Genomic DNA, 23,812 nt, shown 5'->3' on the forward strand with positions numbered 1-23,812 from the left:
TTAGAGCCTGGAGTCATAGGGGATGTGACAGCGGGAGTTGTGTCCACCTTTTGTAGAATAACTTAGCAGTTAAGAACAGTAGGCTGCCTCCGTTCAGCTTCGTTCATCGCTGATGTGCCTCATTTTAAGGAAATGCTGGCATCACTGTGCCAGGTTCCTGCTGAAGCTGAGCAGCTCTGTGCAGAGAAGGGCAAGATTCATGGGCAGGAAGGAAAACCAGAGTAAACCCCTCCTGCAGCCCTAATTTTGATATGCATTGCTGGACATGCTGATATGTTAGATAGCCACTGATTAAAATCAGAAAAAAATCCAATATCAGGGCTTTGAGTACAGCTTTTTGCTCTGCTAAATGAATTCCCCAACTGTTGGTATACAGAGCTTTGGTCTTTATGTATTCTGCTTCTGCATTCTTGGCTGCACAGTAACACCCTGCTTTGCAGAAGTACCCATCTCCCTTTTCTCTGAGCTTTGGTGTCTGCACAGAGGCATTCTCTTTCTGGAGCAGTCTGTAGGGAGGTGGTGCTAGTAAACGAGTCAAGGCCAAGGCTTGGGTTCAGGCACTGTGTCATGATCATCCACATGTTTAAGGGTTAGAACAGTCCCCCATACAGTTTGGCCAGCAGTCCCCCAGACAGTGCCTAGACGCTGCTTGGGAACAGCACAAGGCAGCAGATTGTTCCCATTAGGCAAAAAAGGGTGAGGCCACCCTGTATTGTGAGGATAAGAGATTTTAGCCATATGGATGCTATGTTGTGCCTCTTGTCCTCAGGGCTAGAGAATGAGCCCTCGCCTGTTTTATTTATTAGTATAGCTGTAGCCAATAATTCTGGCCAAATGCAAACAGATTTTTCCTGGGCCATTCAGATATCTTTGGCAAGTGCTGGAAGCTCCATGAAGGTTACTAGCCAGGCACAGCTCCAGCCTTCCGCTGAATTCATGTGTATTCTAGCGCTGAGTCTGAAGCAGTAAACCCTGCCCAAACGCAGGGTGGGAGGACACTGCAGAAAGGAGAGGGGGGATAATACGAAAACACAGAAGTAATCTGGAGGGACAAGCTTGAATCTGGCACGGGGCTAGAACTAACAAACTCTGCTGGTTTCTCAGAGCCACTTACTCATCTTCAAACTATTCTACAGCGCTCCCCATACCAGGAGCGCATTGCTGGGATGCAGGGCTGCCGCAGCAGGGAGCTGCTGTAGGTGTCTGGGCCGCCTAGCTCGGCCTCCACGTTGAGCGCAGGCAGCCGTTCTGCTTCTGGACACAAGATGGCCCGAGCCAGCAACTCTGTCGGAGAGTAGCCTGCCTATCGCAGAGCCAGCCCGTTATTCCGTCTGGGAAACATCCCATCTGCAACACAGATGCAGTTCGCCCAAGAAAATCAATGGGTTTTTTTATTGATACTTTTGAAATGTCATTTTTTTTTCTTTTTCTGTTAACATCTCTTGAATAAAATTTTGGGACTTTTCCAAATAGCAAGGAACAGGGAAAGATGTTTTTTGCAAGGCAAAAGTCTGAATTATGAAAAATGAAGGTTTTTTATTTCTTACTTATATTAATTGTACTGCAATCCTAGTGAATCCACCTGAAAAGATTAACTTTTATCAAAATGTTTCTAATTTGGCTATCTAAACTTCAAAAATAAGATTTTATTATTATTATTCTATGAAACAAAAATCACCAAGTATAGCTGATTCCTGGAAAATTCAGAGTAAATATGAGCTCATGTTCACATTAACAGATGCTAGAGGCCATGAGGGAAGCACAAGTAAGAACCCTACCCTCAGAGAATTGATCTCTTTAGGGAGAAAAAATGTATGTATTTGCACAAATGTGTAAGTCAAAGCATAGTTATTGGATAAATGCAGTTTGATATCCCAAGCTGAATTGTCATGGTATATCATAGAAAATGTACTGAAGGAAGGTAGAATATGTTAAGTCTTGTTAAGGCTTAAGAAACCTCCAAGTTCTGAACAAAACATGAAGATGACCCTAGTACTGAGGACTAAAGTCCTGATCTGAAAGATGAACCTTTGAGGTGTAGCATGCGTATGTTTGTAGGATGAGACCTGGAGAAGGAAACAGACTTCCTGGAGTTTTAAAATAAATTTCTTGATTTTTTTTCAATATTGAAAGTGCTGTGAAAAGTAAGGGCAGTATTAGTTTGCAGTTGACTCATTCCATATTTCTGTCAACTTATTTCCTCACTTTAAAATGGAATGTCACATAATACAACAGCAATTTACAAAAACTATCCTTATGACTTTAAGAAAATGCAAATGTTAGGCCTTAGCTAGGTATAGAAGTTGTCAGTAAAACCCACCAAAGGCTGACATTCGGTGAAAAGTAAGAATGATCCTTTGGCTATAGAAAACTGAGGGAGGTGCTGATATACTGCTATTCCAGCCCATTGTTAACAGGCAGGAAAAAGCAATGGAAATTAGGATGCCACTGTATCTGCCAGTCTTCCAGTGCATTTTCAGCTTTTTATTGCATCCATATGTTAAGTTTTAAACAACCCTCAAACCACTCCTCACATTCCTAGAGAAATATGTATTTCTAAAAAAGAATAAGAAATTGTGCTGTACATAAGACTCACAAGAACTGACTGGGATGGTTTACATGTATTGTAATTTCTTTAACAAGTTAATTTACTTACAAAATAAAGCATCACAACAGTAACATACAGAAAATAATGACTTTGTTGTTATTGCTGTCATTTAGACTTCAGGAATATAAAACTTTAGAGGCTTTAGTAGGACTGCTCACTGATCAGCCTGATGAAGTCCTTGTAAATGTTGTTGGAGCAGTGGGAGAATGTTGCCAAGAGCACATAAATCGAACTATTATCCGTAAATGCGGTGGAATCCCCCCTCTGGTGAAATTGCTCACTGGAACTGATCAGGCACTTCTTGTGAATGTCACCAAAGCAGTGGGAGCTTGTGCAACAGAACCTGAAAATATGATGTAAGTTACGTGTGTATATATATGAGGTAAGAAAATACGGTATAAGTAATACTTACGGAATTTGAAATATTGCAGGAAAATAATCTGAGTAATTCCAGCAGCTGATTTTGCAAGGACAACATTTAAAGTTCTAAGGTAAAGATAGCTTCTTACAAAAAAATATATATAAGTAGATATATTGCAATCAGCTATGGTATTGAATTCACAGATTAGTTACTTTGTGTAATAGGGTTGTTTGAAAAGACATTTCATGTTTGTACTATTTTAGTTCAGGCTTTTGATGGATTATGTACCATTTAGTATAAAATCATCTGAATTAATAATGGACTTAATTTCCTGTTAAACATAGTAATAGGTTTTACTTTCATCAGTGCTAGTGTGAGTTTAATGGATATTTTGTTTTTTGCAAGCTATGTGGGTTAGTTATATCCTATTGAATAGTATGCTATATGGCAACACAAGTATTTAATTAATATATAGGACACAACAGGCATTTTTTGGAAAATCAGGTAAGCCTGTAATAAATTGATTTTTATTAAAGCTAAGATTCAGCCTTACAGAGCACCGTTTTAAAGTACTGTATGATGATGATCTGTTTTTCCTTTTCTTCCTTTTACTGTTCTCAAGTCATAGATAATTGCCTAAATTACAGAAATAATTCAAAAAGAAGTGTGTGTGTTTACTCTCATGAAAAATCTTTTGAAAGCTGTTAAAATTAGAACATGGTTTGTATTTTGTCTTTTTGTCTTCGTTATTCTCTTTATGGACTCCGACTTTTTCTTTTTGACCCTTTTCTCCTGTACTATTCCTTCAAAAACAGAAGAAGAAAAAGGCTGGCTTTTACTGAGAAAGTTGTTGCTCTCTTTAGTTTTGTGATGCAGATTTGCATGACTGACAGAAAGACTTTGAATTTCATGATTAAGTGTTCCAGTAAAATATTCAGGTCAGCATTTACTGTGCTTGCTGTTCCCTTACAGGGATATTTTCCTCAAGATCTTGGGCATATTTCCCTCCTTATATGTAAGGAAGGTCAGAAAGAGAGAGTTTTATTAAGCTCCTCCTGTTCTGATTTGCATAATTCACTTGATATTCATATAGCAGTGCAGGGAATTCTTTGCCTGAATAGGGCTTTTGTTTCCATGCTTTGGCTGTCACCCAGTGGCAAGAGGCTAGATGCTACACAACGGTAAACATGGCTTATAGGAACAGTTAGCCGTGTAGTATAAAAGCATACACAAATGAAATCACTTTTGCTAATATTTCAAATGAAGAATACTAAACATAAGTCTTTGCTCTACTAACCTAAGACAAATAACATCGTAATTGACAGAGGAGTGTAAATGCCAATAAAAAGAAAACGACATTTCTAAAACCTCAGACATACTGCAGCCCACAGCACTATCACTCATAATACCCAGTATGGATAGCTTCGTACTGGAATGTGGTTGGTATAAGCCCCAAAAATAACACAAGTTGCTGCTAAAATTGTAATCAAACAGAGTCCATCTTGTTTTTAGGAAGGAGAGAGCATAGGTTGTTTGGGAGGAAATTCTAAAGAGTTTGCCAATAGTGGACGAAGGAATCAAGTCTCAAATTAGGTTCATATGGAAAAATTCTCTGTTGAAGGTTTGCAACGTTTAGAAAAAGTAGGCTAGATTTTATTCCAGGAATATAATGTACTTTTAACGACTGGGTAAAAGACATTACAGATAAATTATTATTCATAGGGAGACCAAGATGCTTAGTTGAAGCAATGTGTCAGTGTTCAGTCAAGTTCAGTTGTGTCAAGTTTAGAGCTGTAGCGCTAGAAGAAATAATGGTGTTGTCTTTTTCCAAGGCATGATTCAGGCAGGTAGGGAGAATTTTGATCCTGATCCAGCAAACTGTTTTAACAATACTTAACTTGAACATTGATGTCAATGGAGCTCCTCACGTGTTTAAATGATTTACTTGGTTGTGTGTTCTGCATCTTGCAGGGTTAATACATTCAATCTTTCAAACAACAAACAAACACTGGGACCATCCATTCACCTTCCTTCTCTTTATCCTCAGACCAGTATAGCAGGAGGTGAAACTGTAGCCTCATCCAGATTTTTTAAGTAGTCACCAAAGAGATAAGGGACAGTGTACAATTTTGCTTTGTGCCAAATACAGAATCTGGGACTAAAACAATGTGTTGTCTTGTTGGAAAGTACTGAGGGGGCTCATGCTCTTTCTGTAAACATTTTCTGAAGCTTTTAACCAAAAATATTAGGTGAGCCCATATTTTGTGTGGAAAGTATTCCGTATTCTCTATCCAGCATTCTTTACAATGAGGGAACACCCGAGGGACATTGTTCACAGTAACTATGGTTTTAGTTGGTTCTAGCACTGGTTTTCCACTGCACAGCTATGTGGTTTGACCACATCCCAAGCATACAAAGACTTGATTGTTTCTCCACCATTGCTTGTCCTGGTGTAGCTTAGAGTAGTTTTATGGCTGCTATCCTGGGGCTTAATGACTTGTTTGGCACAACAGCTCCATAGCAAAGTCTGCAGTCAAATAGTGTTAACTAATCAGGATTCAGCTACCCAGACAATTTTTTTTTTTTTTTAAGTGCAATATTTTGTCTTGGTCAATAAATACCATCAGATGTGACAGAAGTTCATAGCTGTGTAAAAGAAAAGACAACCCTGACTTATCTCCATAGTATTTCCATCCCATTCACTGACTGGGTTCTTTTAGAGAAGAACAGGGATATGATCATGCAATTGCAAATCATAGTGTCAGACACAAGCATATTGTCTGACTCAAAGTTGCATGGGCAACCTCATTTTGTCATGCTTTCCTTTGATTGTAAGATTTGCCGCCTTGGTAACAACCTTGCGCTGTGTTGTAGCTTTAAAACGAGGCAGAAAAGTAGATCATCTGTGTGAACTCAGGGATGCCTACCATAGGCCTTAGCAGGAACATTTGAAAGATTTAATGAAGCATTTGGAACATTTAATTCCATTTCTTACGGTCTCAAGTTAATGGAAGACTGTTAGCAGCAGCAGTGGTGTTGCTGCCAGCACTCCAGTGACATTGGCAGTGCAGACAAACACTTTTTTCACTGGGGATTCATAGATGTTTGCTGAAATCAGGAATGGCGAGACATGAGAGGTCTGACCTCTTTGCATTTTCTGGAGGGTACATGTTGACTTTTTGCCTCAATCTATTGGCCTAATCATTCTTATACCTGCTTCTGCGTCTTACATTCCTGTCAGAATTTTCCCCTTAGCTTTACCCAGTAGGGCTGCCAAAAAACAAAAACCAAACCAAAAAAAAAAGAGTTGATTCAAATGGTTGTGTCAAGCAAAATTACAAATATATATATATATTATACTATATATGTATGTATATATATAACATCCTCTCTACATATATATATATAATATGTATATATAAATATATATATATATGTAGGGATGGTATAGCAACCTCAGTGAACCAGTGTGCCTATTAGACATTCTAAAATCCATTCTTTTTGAAAGGTATTGCTGTACCCTGACAGATGAGTTACATACAAGGGGGAAAAGTATGAGAAATTAGTCTTTGTATTGATATTAGAATTTGACTAGAATTAGAATATATTGATATTAGAATTTGAATAAAGGTTGCATTTAAATTCCTTAAGTACAAAGAGGAATGGAAATCAGTGAAGTTGCTTGAAAAGTCAAATAATAGCTATAGAGGGGGAAATAATGTGACAGTTTTTCCTTTTGATATGGTGTCATAGCTTCTCAGACTGCAGAGCAGTGCTCCTTCTGCAGTTTTGATGTCTCTCGATGCATCTTGTTGCATTTCAAAACTCTCAAAATTTCTATTGTTCAGCTGTTAAGTATGGAAAGGGGATTTTGCAATTTCTCTGATAAAGAAGCATTTTGCGTGTATGATTTTTTTAATCTTCCAATACCCTAGAAGGGGATAAGGGATCATAATTAAGGTAACTTATTTTAATGTTCCACATGTAGAAGTTTCTACTCAGAAAAGTATTGTTACAACTTTATGATAGCCAAAACAAAAGAAAAAAAATGCCATTTTTTTCTAATCCTTATGTCCTCATCTTAAAAAAAAAACCCCAAAAAAAACCCCCCCCAAAAAAAACCCTTTTCAATGTATGTCTTTTTGGTGACCTCTCACAATGCAAAATATTCGTGTCACATGATGCTAAAGTAGCTCAGGTATTTGTCCTGAAAGCAGTTCTACTATTCATGTCCTTACTTTATTTAACCTTTCCAAAGTGCTAAGAGAATTAAAAATGACCCAGATGGTAGAGAATTTTTCTTCCCATGTATGAATAACTCTAATATCATGGTAAGGTGGTGCATAGCTCTATTGCCTCTTTCCACTATTTGCCTTACACCTTTTCTTTTTTTCCTTTGGAATTGCATCAACATCAGTTGCTTATTTGTGATAATAGCTATCAGTAACTAACCTCAAATAAACCAGAGAAACTCAATTTGAGCTCTAATAAGGCTTTCTGTTCCTCACAGCCCATTTCCAATTTTAGGGATGTGGAGATGGGCTAAGAGAGGACAGCAATGCAAAGCTACTGATAGCTTGTAAGACTGAAGGCACTTTGATGCTTTTTTGTTTCTGGTCTTCCTGGTTCAGCTGACTGAAACCCTATCACTTCCTTACTTTATGACCATTTATTCCATGGAATGGTTTCAGACAGGTTCCAGAAGAGCAGTTGTTCTGTTATTTTTTCTCTGACAAATTTGGCTGGCAATGATTAAGGAGTTACTGCCTTACTCCAATGCCACTAGAGAAACTCAAAAATTATGGTGATTCTTCTGGATTCTGTTGTCCTTGTCTTTGGTGTGTAATAGAAGCGCAGAACAAAGCAGGAGAATTGCAAGGACTAGCTTGCCCTCTGGAAGAGTTTTTTCAACCATTTTTGCACATTTTGTGATCTGCATGTGTTTAATAAAGTGTGGCTTAGAGACTAACCTTTCAGTTAGTCTCTGACTAACTTTCAGTTGAGCAGTCTTCTGTTTTGTAATGTGCTTATATTTGCAGTAGTAGATATCTGCACTATTGCTAGTTCTAAAACTGCACAAATGCTTAACAAGGGAACTCATGTCGTTTATGGAAATGATTCAAGGGTATGTAATGAAGAGGATAGGATTAAAAAGAAAAAAATCATATTATCACAGACTGTGAAAAAACAAACAAAAAAGCAAATCCTAGGAGTAAGGTCTTAGGAAATAGTAGAACTCCCTTCTGATGGAAAAATTGTGTATTTATCATATGTTGCTCAGATGAAGCCCGCATTGACAAAGGGAGAAGAGTAGTAGAGAGGCATAGATGAATCTAAATGTCCTCTATGTCTTTTATATATCTCTGTGATGTTCCCAGCTGACACTCTAACTTCTACAGAATGGAAGGTTAACAGTGATGCTTTTCTGCACCAAGCCCTTAGTCTGTGGCAACTTCAAGAAAATAAATCATTCCTAATTACTTTTTTGACCTATGTAAAAAAGAGTGAATCATACAGCTGTAAGACAATGCCAAGCAAAAAATAAGATGACTCTTCTTTAAACAGCATAACTATGTGACTGAACTTTATTAGCATTATGTGGAAAGCCTGTAGCTATTCCCCAAACTCAGTCTGCTGCAACGTCTCTGACCGCGATGCTTCCAGACATCATTTTGTAGGCTTTTCCTTTTGAGAAACCTTTTTTTCCCAGTTACTCTTTTTTAAGACTGGTTCTTTAATGTTAATTATTTTTTCATTTTGCTCTTTTCATTTGAAAATCTATAGGATTCATCTCTAGTACTCAAAATTGAGGCTTTACAATCTTTGCAAGCTAAGATGTACAATTATTTTAGCCGAGCAGATGGAGTTTGAGTCATTGGCATGTAATACTACTTATCAAAGCAATCTGCAACAACTAGTGAAAGTTTCAAGAAACATGCAAAACTGTGGTTTCAAAAAAGACAAGATTACATTCTGCCAGGATTAAACCCTGTAATCTTAGCAGTGAGCACAGTATAGAATCAGTACCGCATTGTTTGTTTACATTTGTATTTGTGGTCTAAGCTGGCAGGCAGTAAGACTAGACTTCTGAAAAGTTCTGGCAAGTAACATTTGAACAAAAAAGATGATAGATACGACAAACAGATGTCTAGGCTTTGTGTGTGCATGTGTGTTTCAACAATTCATGTTGACGTTTCTACTGGAAATGTTCAATATTAAATCATTGGAATTCAAAAGGGATGTACTTTTTCAGATTACCACTTTTGTTAGTTTAAGATGTAAAAAAAATCCGTGTGTGCTTATAGAATTGTCACCCTGGTCTTGCATAGATGTACAACAATGACATTGAAGGTTCTTAAAGAAAATAAGATTAAAAGTCTTTATTCAATAACTGTTGACAATAAACAAACAGGTTTAACTATAGTTTAATTTTGTCTTCATAATTTAAACTAATTATTGTAAAAATGTGTCCTTTAAGTGACTTTAACCATGCACTAGCTATGAATCAATACAGAACTGAATGCCAGCCAAGTGAATTGTAAAGTATTCTTGCTTGTATTTATTTTACAGGAGAGCTTTACTACAGCATCCTGGTAACAATATTATGGTATATATTGAGAAAAAAACTAGATATGAAAGCTATGCAAGCAAGCTGAAATATTGCTTAGAGTCATGCCATCACAGCTGGACTTTCAAAGATCTATTTTTCCATCTCTTTCTATGCCTTTTTTTTTTTTTTTTTTTGTAAAGAAAACTAAAATAGTATGTATTTTTGTCCACTTTAAAAATATATATAGAGAGAAAGGAACCTAGAGTCTAAGCACTTTTATAGGAGAACCACTTTTCAGGGCCATTTATTTTAGTGCTTCTATTGCTTTTATTGCAGATATGTTATTTTGAATAGAAAACATCCCTGATGTCCAGTTTCTTCATGTCCTATGTTATGCAGTGAAACTAAAGGAGATAAAAGGTTGAACTGAGAAGGGATTTAGTCACTTGTTTACCAATACTTTCTTTAATAATTGGCAAATATATTTTCTCAGCAAAATGAAAATAAAACAGTTTGTGCTTATATGGTGATTAAATAACCTCAACTCTTCCAGTATGAGAAACAAAGAGAATCATTTAGTTTTTGGAGTTCTTCTCCTTTGGGTTAATCTACTGTAACTGAGAGGAGGAAGTAATCAGTAATGAACAGTGTAATTTAAAGATTGATTTGCTCAATCTTTAAATTTTTTGTTTGTTTTTGCACATGTTGAATGGATTGAGATCTGCACTTACAGATATTCTGAGATATCCAGTTGGGTCTTAACCTCATTATGGTCTTGAAACAAAAGGCAAAACTTTTATTTAGAAAGCAAACTCTACCATGAAGAGAGTACAGCTTGAGAAGCTAAAGAAAAGAAAAGAAAATTGAAAAGAAAATCAAAGTAAACTTTAAATTGAAAAGAAGCTTTGAAAAAAATACAAGGAAAGGTGAATCAGCCTAGAGATTATTTTCTTTAGCATGTTGGAAAAATCTGAGCTCAGTGTTTGGCTTCTATCTCTTGATTTTTATGTACTGGTTGGAGTTAGGTCATTTGTATTTACCCCCTCTTGAGAATACCTCATGTTGCTAATAGTCAGTGCTCTGCTTGACTGGAAGGAAGACTCGTGGAACCTTTATTAATTAAGTCTAGTACAAGGAAAAAGAAATTCCTTGTGCTTTCAGGAATGCCAAGAAAATAATAAAATAATTGCTGAAAAGCTTTGGGGCCTTGGAGAGATTTAAAAGCTTGTATTCCTTGACTTATCCTTACTATGTGGATATATAAGTGTAATTGCTTAGTACGTGATCATGCTGATATGTTTTGTTATGATAGGATTTCTGAGTCTTTTGAACAATAATCTTCTTGCATCTGATCAAGTCAAACAAGTTGTGTTAAAATTACTAAACCTTGATAAAATTATCGTGTTTCAGCTTACCTTTTTGCACAAAGCTATGGTTATTGTTTTGAAAACATAACTCTTCAACCAATTTTCATGAAAGTTATACAAAATTGCATAAAAGTATTTTAGGCAGAGTTCATGCTCCTTTTTTTTTCTGCTTCAAATCATGGCAAGATTACATACAGAGCTGATTTTGTAGTTAGTTTTAAAAAGTCTTTGCAAACTTATAGGTAGTGAATGCAAATGAGATACTTCATGTGATTTTTTTGGTGAGTAATCTGTATTTTATTTCTCATGCTGCATTTACAGTATAAAGATGTGGAATAGCTATGCAATTAAACTCCTGATTTTAGCAAATCAAGGTATACTTTTTTCTTTATCTTCAGTTCATCTGCTTTGAGTTTAACATACCTTTTTGGAGAATAAAATGTTTGTAAAAGATATTAAGTTTTGTTTGGCCTTCCTTTCCATTTAAAGTACTCACTGGATCCTAATGTGAAGTTGTGATCCCCAATGCTGATTGATATGTAAACACAAGGCAGATGGTGTAGAGATGATTCTGATAATTCATTTTTCAGTCAGTCATGAAGTACTTTGATTACAGTGTGTTTAAGTAATTATAACACAGTATTCAATGTTAGCCTTGTTGGTAAGGAACACATGGGAAACAAGTTGCACGTTCTTCAGACCCAACAAAGGATGCACTGTGGTGTAACCATTTTAATTCCTAATGCTAGATTAGAAACATAGAACTTTAAAATATGTCATACAGTAAGGTAAATACATTAAACATAGTCTGAGTAAAAAGTTAAGTACATAGTTTTGGGCATAAATATTTGTTTTGGAAAGTATTTGTTGCTATATGAAAGAAGCCAGTATGCTTGAGTTCAGATTTCACTTTGCATGCAGCTCGTTAAAAAGTCACATGCTTGTTTTTAGCTTTACATGAATCGTGGTTATAATGTAGCTTACTTTATCTTTTATAAGCATTTTAAATCACAATACTGATAAAAATAAACAGCATTTATGAAATTTAGTTAGAAAACATATTTTGTTTTTACATCAATTGTTCACAGCAACCTGTCATAGTAAGCAGTGCTTACAGAAAATGATGATGGTAATTAGCCGACAGTAAGACACAATCACTTACATGAAGCAAAGGAGTATGTTAAAGAAAATCATACCAATACTTCTAAAACTCTTGCAAACAGATTATAGGATGAATTTAGCAGTCTGTTGTATAACTGATGATCATTTTTTGTTTGTTTCTTCAATAGGATAATTGACCGTCTAGATGGAGTTCGTTTGTTATGGTCATTGCTGAAAAATCCTAATCCAGATGTTCAAGCAAGTGCAGCTTGGGCTATTTGTCCTTGCATTGAAAATGCTAAGGTGAGAAATATTTAAAATAATATTTTTCTTATATACTTGCATGTAATTATTAAGTTTGTTTGACTTTCAACAATACTGTCACATTTTCTGCTTACAGTTTCTCTGGTTCGTTCTTTGACTGCTTCAAATAATTGATGTATTTGTTTTTTAACAGAACAGGAGGCTTCAATCGATTGTTCATTATAGCATTCTGTTTTGTCTTCACACTGCTTATTTTATTTGGAAAAAGTATTTTTGTAACTTGTCAGAACCGAAAAAGGCTGTTCCCAAATAAAGCATATTGATAATCTGATAATTTTATCATTGCTAATATGATAATGCAGCAAACAGAGATCTTCTATAGATAGGCTATGAACAAGACAGGTAGTTGTAGAAATTCTCTTCTATGAGTACTTCAGCTGTTCTCTGGAGACAATCTTTTGGGTTCAGAGTGTATTTTAGATTCACTGCCAATGTAATCCTTAGATTCTCTGCTCAGACTGCCAAAAAAAGTGCCATTTGTGAATAGCAGTTGTGTGGTTCAGCTGTGTACAGAAGACTGAGCTATTCATTTATTTCACATCAGCTTCCAAAGAGATAAAATAGCAAGTATAATCTGTAACTCTTCTTCGTGAATTGCTGCCACTGACCTGTGGAAAATAAGCGGGGAAGGATTTGTTTCTCATTACGAGCTCTCTAAAATAGTTGTCTAAAATACTAAGCATACTTTTAGCCTTAACACTTGTGCAATAATATCTTATAGTTTATAATATACAATATACAATATATATAATATAATCATTATAGTATATAATTTGCATCCATACTTAATACGTTTGTTTTTTCTCTCTACCACAAGTATATGTCCTTCTGTGTATCATTTGAGAATCAGAACCTCTAAAAAGTTAGAGCACCTTAGAAGTGCTAGGTATCCTTAGCATCCTTGCAAGCAATGTTTCCTGTTTGGGATTGAACACTATATGGTTGCTATTAATTTATGTTGATGTGGATTATATAGATAGATGTACATATTTATTATGTTATTGAAAGAATATTTGCTTTTGATTTTTAGACATTAAAAGCTTTTTCACTTTTCTGTTTCTTCACTTCTTTCCTACCACATCAGTTTCCTTGCCATTTTTCAAACATGACAGTTATTCCAAATTATTTTTACATCTTTTTATTCTGAAAATAGAACCTTATATAAAAGTCCTATTATCTATTGATGTGGTTCATACATGCCTCTTCTGTCAAAATATGGCCACACCTGCCTTCCTCTCTAATGATATTTCTATAGTTAAATGTTACAGTGTCACATTATCTCTCAGGAATGAGGCAATACTTATTATGCCTGAGCAGTTGTGGCAGGACAGAGATCTGCTTTACCGGAATTCCCACTTTAAGAACCTTTCTCAGAAGTTTTTGCAGTAGGGGACCGCTAGTGAAATCATAGGCTACAGGGATTTTTTTTTTTTTTTTTTTTTTTTTTCCCCTTGGCTACTTAATGAGTTTAAGCTATGTACATCCTCAGTGTATCTGTCCCCTTTCATCTCTCATGGCTGCCTGCCCACATGCTAATCGGTGACCCCACAATGAGTGCTTTGTATGAGGCTGAGGCAGAGTGGCACACTGACACAAACCTACCAATCCCCTTTCCTGCAGCACTGAATGAGAGAGAGATGTATAAATAAATAATTCTAGACAGTGAATATGCAGGAACTATCTATGTTAGCACAATTTAGATTTTTTATTCACAGTTAAAAATATTTAACTATTTACACGATTTTTCAAGAAGCATAATTCAGTTTATGCAGTACTACGTTTGATGTCAGTGATAACAGTACAGTTTTAAAGGGATTATGTACATTTGGTCTTTTCCAAGACTGTATTTGAGGCTACAAACCATGTTTCAAATAGCTTTGAGATTGGATTCTGCTCCTTTTTTTGATTTTGTTTTGGAGAAGCTGTAGTGCAGAATTTGGCAAATGAAGCAGAACTTGTTACCAGTATTAGAAACAAATTTTTATGACAGTGTTGTACAACTTCTTTCTCCCACACAAACACTTTCTGTACATACAAAGTAAAGGTTGTTTTCCATGATATTTATGATGGAGCAAATCTATGCCTCTGGCTCTTACGGTCATTGTATGTGAGCACAGGAGCCTCTCTCATGTATTCTCACTGTATCTTCTTAAAATGGGGAATTCTGCCAGTTCTGTTTTACAGTCAGAGATATATAAGCCACAAAAGGCCAAGGCCTCAATTCTGAAATGTAGGTGCAGGCCACTTGTGAACTTTTGGGTCTAATTAATTTGTCCATTTTCAGATGGGAAGTTAATAGCAAGGAAGGTATAGATTCTAAGTGTCCTTAATCCTGGATTATGTATGACAGGGATTACATTATTGTATCTGGAATATGTCTCATAAACAGAATTGTAGAATTGGAGAAGAATGTACTGCTTAGAGCATCACTATGATTTAGGTTAATGATATTTGGTTCATGTCAGATTTAAAACTTCTTCAATAGAGAAGGTAGATTGCATAGTCTTGTGTATAGACTGTTTCAGCTCCAACAGACAAAATATCAGTTTGATGTCAGTCATCACTTCCATTTACCAGAGTCAGTTCTAAGTAATTTTTAGTCTAAAGACTATTTGTAGAACAAAAATCTTACAGATTGGCAGTGATATAATTTGAGTGGTAGAAATGTCCTAGGAAAATTTGCACAACACCTGTCAGTGCTGCTTGTGAACCTTAGACAAATATACCATGATTCTGGAAAAAATAATTTATGCATCTCTCTAAAATATAAAACAACAAAAAAAAGAAAAGCATTACTTAAACAATAATTAACTTAATAGAAGCAGATTCCTACTAATTAATTTCTTACTTCCAAAAGAAAAAGTTACTACTGCAGGCACATTGGTAAGAGCAAAGTATTAGTGCACTGTCCAAGAAATTCTCCAAGAAACACACAGGATTGTGAAAAATTGCTAAGAAAAGTCTCTTGAACTCTGTTGATGTTGGAACAGCAACATTTGGTTATGATGCTACTTTGAAAAGCAGTATTTGTAGTTATCCCAGTGTACATCAGTCCAAACACGAATTTAGAGAAACTACAACGATGTTATTTGGATTATTATAAATTTCATCCAAAGGCATCATGCCAGTAACAAGGGTGCTGCCAACCTGAGTTTCTATTAAAATATCTACTTCCTCAGAGAGTAACTTCTAAATAGCATGTCTTGAAATTAATATATATATACACACACACATATAGCAGAGGTTATTCTCCTTTCTTTGTTCAGTAGAATTTTGGAACAAGCATTTGAATAGGAATGGTAATGTCAGGCCCACATCTTTCCTCTATCTTTTGTCTGTGCTTACATATCAGCTTTCAGATGTTTCAATTTTAACCTTTGTTATTGCTACAACTGTAAAAGCTTTCCTAAAAAAATCAAGGAAGCTCATTGTGTATGAAGTCTGTCAAACTAACTTAAGTAAACAGTCTGGGATTGGGGACTTGAGGGAGAAAGAGGGAAAGGTACTTATTCTATTTTCTTATTGTCTGCTTGTAAAACGACACCTCACACCTCTGTGATAAAAGAAGTTTGGACTTTTTTTCCAACTTTGTTGCATCCCTTTCAGTTCTGGACTGGAATTTCATAGGCATGATGAATAGTCAGCCATGTAAAGATGTCTGTGTGTCTCCTATATATGGGGAAAGAGAATGTCCATATTGGCCCAAAAATATCAGAACCAAAACTAAAACAGGTTTAAGTGGTTTAGCCTTTCTATTTAAAAGTAGTAGATAAAGGTAGTTGAACTTGGAAAATCTTCAGATATTTAACAAATAATTAAATTATAACCAGTTGTTTTAAAAGAATTAAAATGCTTTGTTTACACATTTTAATAATTAAAAATGTAGTATATAAAGATCAGTAGTTCCCTCAATGCACATTCTTGCTTATTTTGTTTTGATATTTTATAAATTATATTTAAATAGCACTGATACATTTTTGTTTATATACCATTCTTTGGTTAAGCCTATGATGTCAAAATTCCATGCTTGAGTATGTACAGCACTCTGCACTGTCTTTGTTTTCCTTGCTATGCTTCTTGCTTTTATATACAGAAACACTGGCAGTTTAAACTTAATGCTCTTACTGCTCTCTTTCCATTTTCCTACTTGTTTTCTCTAAACATTATCCTTGTTTTCTAACATCATTCATGCTTCTCTGTATTTGAGCTCATATCTGTATGTCCATTTTCCAAATTTGTAAGCTTTTATTACAAACTGAACTTTGAAAAAATCTACTGTAAGAGATCTTAAAGGAGTTTTTGGCTTGCCCTTAAGGACTTCCAGAGCACCCTGTTCTCTGGACAATTAGGAAGCCCAAGACATCAGAGCTGGCTCAGGGAATTGGTAGCTGCCTGTCCTGTGTGCCAGCCTGTTTGATGATTCTTGGCACAGGCGGCCTAGAAGCTCAATGAATCAGCTATCCTGGGCAGTTTCAGCTCCTGTAGACTTGTTCTCCGAGAGATCCTGAATGGACAACCATAAATTGCTCCTGAAACCTACCATTGATGCCCAGTTTGCATCAAAACACAGAGCCAGAAAGCTGGGAAGGAGAGACTAGAGCATAGCCCACGTCTCCCTCTCCCTCATAGCCCATGTCTCCCTTCTTCCCACCAGAAGCCAAGTAGCCTGGCAAGCTACTAACCAGCTGTCTGGCTGACAGGAGAAAAGATGAAGAGGCACGTTGGCAATTTAACCTGTCTTTCTGCCTGGTTTCTGTCAAAACTTTTCAAGGAGCCGTCATGTTCTTATGGAAGGTTTTGGTTCTGTTCCATCAGCATTTTTTGATGGAATACTGTTCCACTGGAAAATATTTGAGCAGCTTTTCTTTTAACTTAATTTATAATAACTACACATACTAGTCAACAACTTGTCATGTTGCTTCTGTACTTTTAAATTAGACTTTCTAATTGGATATAAAAATCTGTAAAAAATTTAAATCCCATCTTCCTCACATTTTTTTCATTTTCATCTCTTCTTTGTTTTTCTTCTTGTCCATCTCCAATCATTCTGTCTTTGCCCTCTCATTTACCACATGGGATTTTCATAGATTCCAAGACCAGAAAAGAGCACTGAGATCATTGTATCTGATCTATCGTATAATATAAACCAGAAAATTTCAAGCAATCATTTATCTGGACCAGAAGCTTTTGATTGAACTATAACATATTTTATACTTCATGCTTGTTCAAATTCCCAGTGGTCTGCAATTAAAACTGGTACAATATGATATGATTGCCTCCACAAATAGAGCTCTCTAGTTCATGGAAACTTGCCAGAGTTGAAAAGACAAAGCCAATAATTGTAATAATTTATTATTTTGTGTTGTTACCGCATTGATTATCTAGCTAGGCTGTTCTGAGAAAATTGCTGTCTTGCATCTCTGCAATGCTGAACTATGAAGTAGTGTTAGCTGTCTGATAAAACGTCAATAATTTTATGAAGTTTGCTTAAACATTTTTTTGGATTTATGTTCTGTGTTATCTGTGTTTCATATTTCTGTTATTATAATGTTTTTCAAGACAGTGCAAAACAACAGTTTCATACAATTCTCTACTGTGGCCTCAAAGGACCCTGATGCTACTGTTTTCCCTGTTTCTGTGGAAAAAAAATAGAGCTTGGCATTCACTCAGGAGTGAACTTAAGTGAGGGGGATGAGTAGGAAGATGGGATAGAAAAAGAAAAGCAAGATAACAAAAACCAAAAGGACGACTTGCAGTTGCACTAGCAAATGTGAAGGCTTTTTTTTTTTCCATCATCTACTTGAGAACATGCATCACATGCTGTCTTGAGCTCTACAGCTGGCTAATGGACTTTTGTTTCTTGAGACTATCAGTAGCACAACTCTTGCCAAGTATGTGTGATGTGTGATGATCAGCTGTCTGGAGAAACCCAGGAGAAAGCAATTTGTTTCTTCCAAACTGCATAGCAGCCCTGGAGCCATTTTATAGCTGCTAATATAACACTAAGCCTCCTCTATCTGTAGCTGCTTCTGTGAGGTGAGTAGGACAGGAAAATCCAATCCTGGTTGTCACTCGTATCCAGCCTTTCCTTGCCCCAACACACTGTACAGAGGCAGAGACGTGAAATGTTATAAACTGGTCTTACCCTTCACCAGTTCTGCTACACTGGAAATCTCCACAGCTGTATAGACAGGAATAAATTTTGCCGTTAAATATAAAATAATTTGAATGAATAATAACACTAGATTGTGTCATATGAAAAATGTATAGTAACTTCCATATATAAATAGTTTTTTTTTTCATTTTTTCACTGAACAGCTATAATATAGAACTTTACCTATTGCATTTCTTTATTTTGTATTTTAAATTTGGTTGTACTTCTCTAAGTCATGCAGTGGAAATGGAAATGGATGGATTGCTTCATTAAAGTAAAGGTAGCTTAAAGATGATTCTTGATAATTAGAGTTTATTTGCACAGCCATAGCATCACATTTTTGGGCAAAAACAGTTGGATTTGACAAATTACCTGTGACATCTTAAGCTTTTTAAGATGTTCTAAGAGTAAAATGCTACCTGTTTTTAATGGAGAAACTTTTATCTTTAGAACAGAGTATTTTTAAAGGTAAATACAATGTTTTTTCATAATACAGCATTTAGTTCTAAGTCTTTCAAATAAGAAAATCAGCCTTCGCTTTGGAAGGAATAGGAAAAGAATCCAGTTACAAAAGAATTCTGGAGTTCCTGTACAAGAACTGTATGTCTCAACTTAAGGCTGATGAATTTTATTTACTTAATGAAAATGACCACAAAAATACATATAATATGATGAAAAGGAGAACTCAAAAATCCCAAATGTTCTCCTTGTGTAAATACTGCAAAGATCAAATGATTTTTCCAAATCTGCCTTTTCTGCAAATATGCTCTCTGCTCCTAATTAAAAAAAAGAAGTGTAAAGCTGATCTATCTCATGGTATTTCTGCTCTTATGAAAAGCCAAGAATCAGCTGCTTTTTTAAGTTTAAAAAGGAAGGGAATGTTAACTACTTTTTCTTTAATAGTTATGAAGTTCAACAAGATGAAAATATCATAATTAGAGTAGCAGGATGCAGCTTTTATAGTAGGCATAGTAGGTAATCTTGTAGTCCTCACCTTCTATGCCAGGTACTTGTTTTTACTGTTTGAAATTGCAAACTCCTCCTTTGAATCCAGCTTTGAAATAATTTTCATCATACTTTCCGAGGATAAAAACTTACCATTGGAAGTCTATTGTTGTATATGTTCATATGTATATTAAGTGCCTAGATTAATAGATTGTTGTTTTGTTGTATGTAAGTGCTACATTATGATTGTAGTGGTTTAGTCTTAGGCTTGAAATGCAACATTATCCACTCTGCATTCGATACCAGAATTCTGTTATACCCCAATAGCAAACTAATTGCATGGCCAAGACCCTGAAATGCTATTTGCATTTCTGCAGCAGGACTGAAGGAGTATGAGTAAGCATTAAAGCTTCACACATTAATATATGGAAATGGCAAATGCTTTGGGTGCTTAGTCTCACAAAATAGTTATGTGTCAGTTAATTTAAAAGATGGACTTTAAAGCTTATTTTTTTTTCTATTTGAAGCAGAAAGTACAAAGGAGTTTTCCAAAGACATATTATATATGATTTTTCTTCAGTCACAGAAATTACTTTAGGCTTTATAGTTTGAGTCAGTATCTGATCATTAATACAAGTGTACTCAGAGGACAAGGAATGGAAAGAGTTGATTCCTGGCCTTTGCAGTCACAGTCGCAACTTCATATAATTTCTTCTTGTGAAAGTATCTTTAAAGAATGGCAATTGTATATAACAAACACATATGTTGCAAAAAAAAAAAAAAAAAAAGTTTTACTGTACAAAGTAATATTTTGCTTCATTAAGTGATACCAAAAAAAAAAAAGATTGCATTTGTTGTTTAGATTTCTTTGAAAGAAAAACTCATCAAAAAATCTTGTAAGCAATTTAAATTTTAACATTCTCATTTCAGTCCTTTCTGCTCATTATTCTTCATTTTTTTTTTCTTCTTTGCTTTGCTCTTTGTCTTGTTCAGAGCCCAGACTACACCCACAATCACATTTGGGAAACTTTCCTGACATGTGGTTTCTGTAGTTTCCCTCTGCTTTTCATCACTGGTAGAAGGTTCTGTCCTTGTATGTGGCTGGTTTCACAGACAATTATTGAAACTCCTCTCTTACTTGCTGTTGGATTGTTTACATAGCATTCCATCGGTTTAATTTGAACATACTGCTTTGCAAAAGGTGGAAAATCTAAGCTTGTCAGAAGAGAAATGTAACAAGTAGGGCTGTAATCACTTGGGATTATAGGCAAATACAAAATTTCCACAGATAGGAAAATACAAAATGTACATATCAGTTCATAAATTGGGAGACAGGTTATCTTATCTCTTCATGGAAGAACTTTCAAGAGCACGAAGAAAAATTGCATGAGTATTTGAACCATCCAGAAAAGCAGAATCGTTTGCATATCTGCCTGGGCCACCTTTCAAATTCCAGACGGTTTACTGTAGAGTTTGCCTATTGAAGAGAGCTTTTCACATTTGTTGAGCCAAAATTTAGACACAACATCAGTCACACTTCTACAGTAAGTTTCAAGGAATTCAAGTAATTTTAAATGTCATATATCCTTTCCTTCTCCTGAATCTAAACATTTAGCCGTATAGCTTTCATAGAAAAAAAAATCAAAAATTCATAGAGAATTTTTGCTGTTTTCCTCTGTGACCCATCATCTAGTGCCAATGGAGCAGATTAAAAATTTCAAGTGGGAAGTGAAAATCCCTATCAAGAAATATTGCTTTTATTCAAGTAATAGTCTATTTATACCTTCATTAGCAATGACAGTCAGAGCAGCTTTTTTTTTTTCCCCTCCCCAAAAAATATCCATGGGAAATTTGCTTTAAGTCCAACTCCCTTTCTGTGTGGTTCACCTGGTAATAGAGTTGGCAGAATGTTGCCCTTCCTTCTCTATTCCTCTGAGCTTATCTTTTGGGTCATAGCTCTATTTAGGGTTATAAGAAACATAATCCTATGTTTCTTTTGCATAAACATTTAGATTCTCTTTTAATGTCTGTATTTGTTATTTATTCATTCGGTTATATTTAGGACTTCAGCCTAAAGTTTGCTCTTGGGCTCTGTCCTTTTCCACAGGCTGTGGTGGCTTCTTTTGACCCTCAAACTGTATGGCAGCAACCTCTCCCTCCCAGCCTCAAGAATTGTCCTGCCTGTGGCAGAAAATATTATGTTCCTGATGAGCATACCCACTGCTTTTGCATAAGGAAACATCACAGCTCAATATTCTGTTTGGCATTTAGTCCCATAACTTCAAAAAGGGAGTGCAGGATCTTCTGGAATTTTTATTTACCAGCTCCTTGAGTGATTTGATGCATTGGCTCTGCAAAACTAACACAATACAATTGGAGCACTCCTCTGCTCGTAAATCAGCCCCCAAAAGAAAGAAATACAATCAAAACCATTCTCCATCTCAAGGTCACTCCCTAGCCCTAGGAAAGTTCGTACTTTCCATGTCTGCACTTCCATAAATTCCTAAAACCTTTCAGCTCAAAAGGGTTTCAAGACAGTATCTGGTAATTTTTATCCAAAATTCTCCTAGTGGCCTGTTGAGGTGAACATACAAACGCAATTCCAATGGCAGACCTTTCTTTCTACCTCTACTTTTTTTATTACTGAAGTGCACAGGCTAATTTCTTCTTAGAGTTACTGCTGACCATTTGACTAGTTAACCCCCTTGTGACTGCAGTAGCAGTTAGACACCAGGTCATCTGATGTCACCGTCTGATATAGAAACTGATCTATTCTGATTCTGATCTATTCTCTAACCTGAAACCTTGTAACATTTCCTTTGGAAAGAACACTTCCCTGGTGCTGATAGATTCCACATCACCCCAGCCCAATCACAGGGTGACTGAAGAGCTTTCCTAGAACTAATAAACCGGATCTGTCCTTGGAGCTGTGTCCTTTGCCTATACTGCAAATGTGTCATTGTCATTCAGCCTTGTCAGAGTTTCTGGACTCTACCCATCTCATCTGGCAAAATCCAACACTGTGCAGAGTTACGTACAGGGTATGTCTCTCATCCCAGCAAGAGACGTAAGCTTTTCCTTTCTTCCTTTCCTCGCAGCCTAGTATATTTGGCAGCTGCTGCTATAGGAAGGAAATGCTTGTCAAAAAATCGCTGTATCTGCAAACTTTATAAAAGAACTAAATAGTTTTCTACACAGTTTTATTTTTCTATCAGTGTGCATTCCCACTAAGTAACTATTGGCACTCTCTGGTCACCTGTGGCCTTAAACTTCTTACATATATAATTTCATTTTTAGACCTGTATCATCCTGAACTTAGGAAAAAGCCTTGACTCTATTTTTTAAGAGTCAGCAAGACTCTACAGCTACATGTCAGGCTGATATTGATGATTTCAAGTAGTGTAGTTTGAAGCCAAGAATGTTTTCTAAAAACCTCTAGTCTATACAGAGACATCCAGTTCCAAATGGGAGACTTCTCTTTTGAAGGCCACTTTTGAGAAGATGGACATCTCTAGTTTCCCCATAAGAAGGTTGTACTTTGAAAGGTTTGGAGGACCATTCTGAGATCTGTAGGAATCTTCCAGTTCTGAAAGAATATATAGTGTATGCTTAAGAATATATAGTATATAATTCTATGATATACCTCCTCATCTACCTTTATTTTTATAGCCTTTTTATATAGCATGTCCTACTTGGTTAGTTCCAAAGCTAGTTCCCAGCTTTGATTATCCCTGCTGTCATTTTCTAAACCTTTTTTAATCTTACTATATTTTTTTAAGATGGGTAAGGTGGAGTAGAATGCTCTATTCAACGCTGAGGCACACTATGGATTTATACAGAAACATAATGGTGCTCTCTGACTTATATTTCTGTTCTAAAAGCATACTTAAACTTTTCCGGAGTCCTGTTTGTGACCTTTGGTTATAGTTTATGTTGATTATTCATACTCTGATGCCATTCCAAACCCCTAGAACCTGTTTGGAGGTGTACATTCTGAAATGCAACACAATTGTCTCAAATTTGCTGTCACAGCTCCTGTAACCTTCTTTTGTATAGATTTGTAAGTATTCCCAAATACACATTTATTATTGATATAAGAAAGTAATACTACTCCTCCTTTGTCTTCACTGTCAGATCTAATGAGAAACAGAGGAAACTGTGGGAGAGGAAAAAGGGGTTCTGCTGAAGTTTTAGATATCCTGAGGCATGTGAGACACTCACCTGCACCTGGCAAATATGATACAGCAGATAAGAGAGACCTGCAGATACAGTAGATAAGGGGCTCTTCTGGAATGAGAGCGTGAATTTGGAAACAATATTCTGTGGCATCTAAAATGGCACTAGATATATTTATTTAGATGTTGAATTTCTTCCTAGATTTTTGTCTGTAAAACAACCTAAC

At 35.8% G+C, this 23,812-nt stretch overlaps 1 protein-coding gene across 1 annotated transcript in view; it reads left to right on the top strand.

The window, feature by feature from the left end:
• ODAD2 (outer dynein arm docking complex subunit 2) overlaps positions 1–23,812 on the top strand; it is a 77,898-nt gene that overhangs the window by 33,540 nt on the left and 20,546 nt on the right. Inside the window, exons 15-16 of the mRNA XM_088534015.1 lie at positions 2,722–2,964; positions 12,176–12,290. Coding sequence (XP_088390141.1) covers positions 2,722–2,964; positions 12,176–12,290 — 358 coding nt within the window. The remainder of the gene's footprint in view (positions 1–2,721; positions 2,965–12,175; positions 12,291–23,812) is intronic.

Source organism: Tinamus guttatus, unplaced genomic scaffold (genome assembly GCF_059628265.1).
Source record: "Tinamus guttatus ecotype Peru unplaced genomic scaffold, ASM5962826v1 Tinamus_guttatus_pri_ptg000530l, whole genome shotgun sequence".
Classification (NCBI taxonomy): domain Eukaryota; kingdom Metazoa; phylum Chordata; class Aves; order Tinamiformes; family Tinamidae; genus Tinamus; species Tinamus guttatus.